At 44.3% G+C, this 7,247-nt stretch overlaps 2 protein-coding genes across 2 annotated transcripts in view; both read left to right on the top strand.

Annotated features, from left to right (window-relative positions):
- SARC_02075 (hypothetical protein) overlaps window positions 1–970 on the top strand; it is a gene marked incomplete at both ends in the record, with an annotated part of 5,320 nt that extends 4,350 nt beyond the window's left edge. The window contains 2 exons of the mRNA XM_014304198.1: window positions 473–575; window positions 908–970. Coding sequence (XP_014159673.1) covers window positions 473–575; window positions 908–970 — 166 coding nt within the window. The remainder of the gene's footprint in view (window positions 1–472; window positions 576–907) is intronic.
- A 2,063-nt stretch (window positions 971–3,033) lies between these two features.
- SARC_02074 (hypothetical protein) lies at window positions 3,034–5,797 on the top strand (the record flags this gene model as incomplete). Its single annotated transcript, XM_014304197.1, has 6 exons — window positions 3,034–3,139; window positions 3,382–3,460; window positions 4,023–4,194; window positions 4,612–4,735; window positions 5,420–5,553; window positions 5,771–5,797. The coding sequence occupies 6 exons, from the start codon at window positions 3,034–3,036 to the stop codon at window positions 5,795–5,797; spliced, it is 642 nt and encodes a 213-aa protein (XP_014159672.1).
- Between the last annotated feature and the right edge of the window lie 1,450 nt (window positions 5,798–7,247).

Genomic DNA, 7,247 nt, shown 5'->3' with positions numbered 1-7,247 from the left:
TATATATATATATATATATAATATATATATACCATATATATATATATAATAATATATATACATATATATATATATATATATATATATATATATATATATATATACACAGACACGTAAATGAATGATTTAGGTATAAGCTAATCGGCAGTGTGTTGTTTGAGATACAGTGTGTGTGTGTGTAATTGGTCACATTGCTAGTTCAGTGTTATTCACACTTAAACGCAATCACAGTGCACTTGTAGGCAGGCGAATGTTAAGTCATGTTAGTGAGTTGGCTTCACGCTACTTGACAGTGTCTGGGCTCAGGTGCTACCACCCGTTAAGTATAGTCAACGTGGGCGCGTGTCTTAATTGCCACGGGAACAGGGAGAGAACACACAGTTAGTGTAGAGCATCAATCCTTAAAGCACTACTTTAGAAATTATGATGCTCGAGATGGACGTTGACGTTAGTTGTTGCCGTTCGTGCACAGGCACGGCTACAGAGTACTAGCTAAGGAAATGGCCGCGTGGAGGGTTACCGTGGCAACCATGCAGCGTAGGGGGATGTCACATGCTTCTTACCCAAGTCGTCCGGTATACAGATTAGACAAGAGCATTACAGACCTAGGTGGGTGTGTGGGTGTGTGGGGGAGGGAGGGTGGTTTGTGTGAGCGGAGCTATGTCTCTGTGTGGGGTGTATTTGGGTGGGAGTGTACGTAGATGTGTTCTGTGATTGCGATTGTTGCAGTTGGTGGTGATGTGGTATGAGACATGTCCAAGTATCACTTCATGGTGATTGGATCTCGTAAATAGATATAAGTTAATATTGAATTCACATCTGTATTGTCTGTTTCCCATACATACTCGTACCAATCTCTCGAAGTACTTTCTCGTACTGTGTGTTAAATGTACTGATTCAAGTACAGTTTGGTGCTGGGGTTCTTGAGCTCAGGAGACAGGATGCAGAAAGAAAGTTGCGTGCACATTAACCAAGGCCGAAATTCTTTGACAGTTGTGTGGAGTTTACTTTCTTTACCCACTTCCTTTGCCTATTTACTTCACCTTCTTCCTGTATCATTTCTTCATTTCTACAAACCGGTTACCGATCAGCAACTATAAACACCTGAAGAGCGGTGCCTTATATAAATCATATAAATATAAAAAAATCATATTACAGATCATCCTCATAAGCACCTGAGGCGTGTTGTCTAATATTAATTATATAAATATAAATAAATCATATTACAGATCATTCTCATAAGCACCTGAGGAGTGTTGTCTACATAAATTATACAAATATAAATAAATCATATTGCAGATCATCCTGTGATTCAAATGTGGAACATCCTGAAGAATATGCCTCGCTTTCGTACCATAGGTATGTGCACTCTCAACGGATTCGAGTACTGTGAGTTGGGTATAGTCTTTCGCCTCACAGTCTCGGATAAACCCCTAAAACCCTAAAACCCTAAAACCCTAAACCCCTAATCGATATCTGCTGCACTACCCGCAATCGTGGTGTATTCCAGAACACTTACTGTTCATCGCGACAAGTATAACTTTACGAACAAGTTTGTTTGTTTTAACCGATGTAGGCCGTTTGTTTCGAGAGCCTCCTTGCACTCCATAGAGAACCCGCAGTCTAAATGTGCTGGAAGCTTGTCATTATGCGTGTAAAACTGGAAGTGTAAGCTACACGCACACCCGATTCATACGAACTAATCCACTCAATATGTCTGGTTCGATACCCTCGCATGTTTACTATGGTTGTATATACGTACCATGTGTGTATGTGCGTGTGGTTCATACTGCGTATGCATACTTTTGGAGTGTATGTGTGAAGTAGTCTGCGAGTATATTTGCCTGCGAGTATGTGCGTATGTGTATGCATGGCTAGTGTGGTTGCATGCTGTATATTCATGTCACATGTGTGTGTGCTGCGGCGGTGTACTCATGATTTATGCACATATACGATTGCGTAATATTTATTTATCCCAATGCTCAGCAGATATTGAGGATCCATCAAGCCACGCTGCCACCCCTGGTGCAGTAGCCGGTACACCCACCACAGTACAGCTATCCAGTAGCACATATAAGGTAGGTGTGCCTATGTGCTGAGGTAAGTATACAGCTCTCTCTCTCATTCTCGCATCATTGTGAACATCGCCCGGGATCACGCTATCCCGAAAGACATAGAACAATGTCGGTCAGACGTATAGGAGGCATTGGCACGGTGTATCACACGCACTATGAAGCCTGTAGATGACATCAAGGGACATTTGTTCGAGAGAGTGAATGTGACTGTACAGAGTATTAGATCAATTTTAGTGGGTAATTTAGTGGGTCTATATAGAGTCATAGTCGTACAGAGATGGGAGAGAGTATACTGAACAAGGAGAACCGATACTTACTGAGGTCTACGACTGCACAAAAGCTCAATAAACGTTAACGTACAACCATTCATCGCCCTCTAAAACAATCATGGCGTCTACACGAAGGCAATAAACATGCCCCATTTGAATAGCTATGACGCCATTGAAGCGTCGACAAGGGTATTGTCGGCAGTTGTATATGTGTGTTTGTGTGTGCAAATCGATAGCAACCTGAATATGAAGGGGGAATTGGTAACACTGGCCAATTCTCATAAAAGCACACGCCAGCAAGTACACACATTTGTCAACACTGAGAACAGTGTCATAGCCATGCGTATGCAGTTGCATAATCCCCGTTGCTTTTACGACGTGTCTATCTGTGTAGCAATCCTGATACGTGAGTTATATTCATCTGCGTGTAAATCCTTCATCAGCTACATGTAAATGCATCATATACCACTGGATGCGATCATGCCTGTGTAGCTTTCCCATGTCTTGTGCGTAGGTTTAGATATACTTTATCCATAGACTTTATATTTTATATACTATATCCATAGAGTTTATATTTTGTATACTATACGAGAACTACGGTAAACGCCAAAGTCTTGTGCGAGTGTCGGTAGGTAAGTCTTGGTAGACTGCACACTGGCACTACAAGTTTGCTCGCCCCCCTGACATCTATGACTACCAAGGGACCTGTCAATGTTAGCGGAGCCACCGAATCCTCAGTGCCGCAAGCACTGAATAGTTATGTACCTGAGAGACCAGTCAGGAGGAGACTCGAAGGTAAAAGACAATGGTGTACACGTTCGTTTGTATATTTGTGCTGAGAAGTGTACTTTTTATGTGACAGATGACAGACAAACACGAGTCATGTATATCCGTAGCTGATGCTCTACTACATACCGGGAGTGGACCCAAAAATGTGTGCACACACCCATTCACACAGTTTGGGACAGTTTACCATCACGGTGACTCGGTAGGTAAGACCTGTCCTAACAACAATAAAATCAATATAACAACTTCAGTCGACGACAGCTCATCGGACAGCGATTGGCAATTCGAGACACCACTGCGCGCGTCTCGGGATACAAAAACCCGTTCAAGGTATGTCAGGTGTACCATTCATCAGCCTCGTTCGCCCATGCTTATTCTTTGGGTTCTGGTTGGTGCGTTCAAGGTATGTCAGGTGTACCGTTCATGAGCTTCGTTCGCCTGTACTTATTCTTCGGGTTCTGGTTCGTGCGTTCAAGGTATGTCAGGTGTACCGTTCATCAGCTTCGTTCGCCTGTACGTATTCTTCGGGTTCTGGTTCGTGCGTTCAAGGTATGTCAGGTGAACCGTTCATCAGCTTCGTTCGCCTGTACTTATTCTTCGGGTTCTGGTTCGTGCGTTCAAGGTATGTCAGGTGTACCGTTCATGAGCTTCGTTCGCCTGTACTTATTCTTCGGGTTCTGGTTCGTGGTAAAAATAAGGTCCTTTCCCAGAACCTCGTACCGACTCTGGCGTATATTTGGAGTGGACACCTCAGATTGGTGTGTATACTACCTTAATCTTCCCAGGTGCTTACTACGGTCTTGAGTGATGGGTAATCCTGCCGGGATGCACGTTTCACATACTATTTGTTATGGTTGTGGCCTGTAGCACCCCTTTTCGCCTACCGACACAGTAAGAAAGACGATAAGCGCCAACGTATGCTGTGCGAAGTGTGTCTGTCTGCTACGGCTGCGGATGTGATGACGCTGGAGGATATCTGTGGAGCGCTTAAGAAAGTGTGTGACACGTGCCACAGGTGCGTGCATGTGTACTGCTCATGCTACCCACTCCCGGATGATATGCAGGTACGTACTGAGAGTTTAGGGTTCAAGGTCTGGATAAGTACATCTCTACTTGGTCATGCAGGAGGTGCTTCTAGTTCGCACGGCTTCATTTTATACATAGTCATACATAACGTCTACATGGCCGGCACTTTATTCCTGTGTAGGTATATCTCTACCATGGCGAACCACATCTAGTTCATTCAGATTACATAACGTAAGGTTTGGCTTCACATGCCTGTATTCAATCTACCATGTCATCCAACAGCCCCCTGTTAGCGCGATATATATATATATATATATTTATATATATAAGGCTTGCATTGTGTTGCATTCTCCTACCGTTTAAGTAAATAATCCCTATCTCGTTCATAAGATTATAGTCCAGACAGATTCGTTGGGACACATGTGAGACACATTATACAATACAACTAACTGCAGTTATCCGATGAAATGCCGGCGCGCTTCTGTCAGTTCTGCACACCTCAACGCGTTTACAACCACGAAACCGGCCGCAGTAGCGATAAAGACCACCGCATACTGGATATGCGAGCCACATTGAACGGTGCGTATAGCTGCCCTTTTCATCTGTTTCCTATGACCGTGCGTGGGGGAATGTCTTTGATATGAACGTTTGTCGTTGTTCTACGGACGTTAACGTTTGTTGATGTTTGAATCTGTGAGTTGTACGTCATATAAGGATCCACCGTAGGTAGCCAGCAATACTTCGTTCTTGTTCGGTTTGTTTTGGTGTAATTGTACTGTTGCGGCGAATACGCCTGTCTCATCGTATATCAGTGTGTGTTTGAACATGATATAATCTGTAGATGGTATCAGATTCCCGTCAGTTCGTATAGATGTGCACGAATCTATACGCAGGTTGTTAAGTGAGAATTCGATGTCTGTGTGCTTGCCCATGTGTGCACACAGCAATATGCATCTATCACCATCGCCATCGGCCAGGTCTCACCAGCTATTTAAAGCCACTCCAATCAAAATCATACATTGTTAAAGTCACCACAGTCAGTCTTGGCCCCTACATCCGGCAGCAGATCCAACCACAGCCTCAACTATACCCCTATTGGCTTATGCGTAAAGTCACCATACCGTGACTGTAGTATCACCCCCCCCTACCCCCTAAAGCACTCGTTCTGTATCGCTCTCTCACTCACACTGTGCGTTGGGCCTAGCTTGCGAATAACCAGTGCCAAGCAATCTGAGACCCTGCCGCGGCTTCCTCTTGATACAGCCAGCGGCAACACACAGAATCCAGTTGAGTACTTCTCCACTGAGCACAGCACATGGGTTGAAAAGGCGAGAAGTATCCCGCGCAGACGTGGACGCATTCATGCACAGCTTCCTGTACCACAGAGTGCTGGCACGGTGAGTGGAGTTGTGAGGTGAGGTGAGGTGAGTGGTGTGCACACGCATGGGTCCATTGCGTATAGCGCTGAGAATGGGCTGTCTGGAGCGAAGACCCTCAGCTGTATTCACTACCACAGTTTAGAGTTTTAGGGTTTAGGTTTTAATGAATCGGTTGTCTACCTGTGAATTTATAGGACCGATTACTCAACTGTTAATTCATAACATTATGTCGCAGAGCGCCCCACAACAGATGTGTACGTAATTCGCACAAAAGCCCATATGTTCGCTCGAACATTCGTATATGTACCAGCGACGTGCTTTAACTGTAGTTTGACGTTAATGCCCAAGACAAACGCTGATGCATACTACTATTGTTCTTATACTCGGGATGATGCTTCCGGGATATCACAGAACAAACAGGAGTGGGCTCAGTCTCGTGCATGACGACCGGCCCGTTGAAGTAAGTCTCTCGAGTGGATCAGGTCTATTACTTTGAGCGAGGTCTATTAACTTGAACCAGGCGTAGGGCGTTGCTGGTGTTGTTCACAGCTTGTGTGTACATATACAGATGCACACGTGCACGTGGTCTCAAACACTCGATACGTGGCACGCCTGTGGTACGCCTGTGGTACGCCTGTGGTACGCCAGTGGTACGCCAGTGGTACGCCTGTGATAGGTTTGTGGCATACCTCGCTGGATGGTGAGTCACTGCCGTAGTCGTCCGTTGATTGTGTGAACGTGCGCTCTAATTAGGCCTACTATCTGCCTTGGTGTCTGGAAACGTATATCTCTGTGCCTGTACTGAAAAATTAGGGCGTTTCGGCTGCATGCGTTGTGGTGCGTGAGGAGAGGTCAGTGATAAGAAAGTGCTGCATTCTATTGCTTCTTCAGATCATTGAGAATGGTGTCCCCAGGACGTGCACCATCCGCAGGTATCGTCACCTCAACGGCACATATATCCGAGTCACTCAGGTAGCATGCACTGACCTTTGTTGTTTGCGCAACACGTTCAATTGACAGTACATGTCGTTCTGTATCTTAGTTTGGATGGTTTAAGGTGCAAGTTGATACGCAAGTTATAAATAACTCACTATTGCGATCCAATTCACGCGTAATGTATTGACGTACAGATAATAGGATACTTTTCTAAACGCGGGATTGAATACTTCCATGAACTAGCGAAAGAACTTCTGAAGAATCTGCAGGACAATAGCAACCCACTGAATCTCCAGGTATATAAGTGCATATGTATATGCAGGTATATGAGTGCATATGTATATGCAGGCATATGAGTGCATATGTATATGCAGGCATATGCATATGCAGGTATATGAGTGCATATGTATATCCAGGTATATGAATGCATATATATATCCTGGTATATGAGTGCATATGTACATGCAGGTATATGAGTGCATATGTATATCCAGGTATATGAGTGCATATGTATATGCAGGTATATGAATGCATATGTATATCCAGGTATATGAGTGCATATGTATATGCAGGTATATGAGTGCATATGTATATCCAGGTATATGAATGCTCGTAGTTGGTTTGTCAGTAGGATGATTGATGATTCAGAGGACTTATTCGTGGTTGGCAACGGATTGAACACGTTCGTCGTCAGTCTGGAATTGACCTGTGTCCTACCACTGGGAAGTATTCGGTTTTAGAGTTTTAGAGTTTTAGGGTTTCACGGTTTAGGTTTA

The sequence above is a fragment of the Sphaeroforma arctica genome (genome assembly GCF_001186125.1).
Source record: "Sphaeroforma arctica JP610 unplaced genomic scaffold supercont1.89, whole genome shotgun sequence".
Lineage (NCBI taxonomy): Eukaryota > Ichthyosporea > Ichthyophonida > Sphaeroforma > Sphaeroforma arctica.
This window is presented reverse-complemented; position numbering and strand designations above follow the sequence as displayed.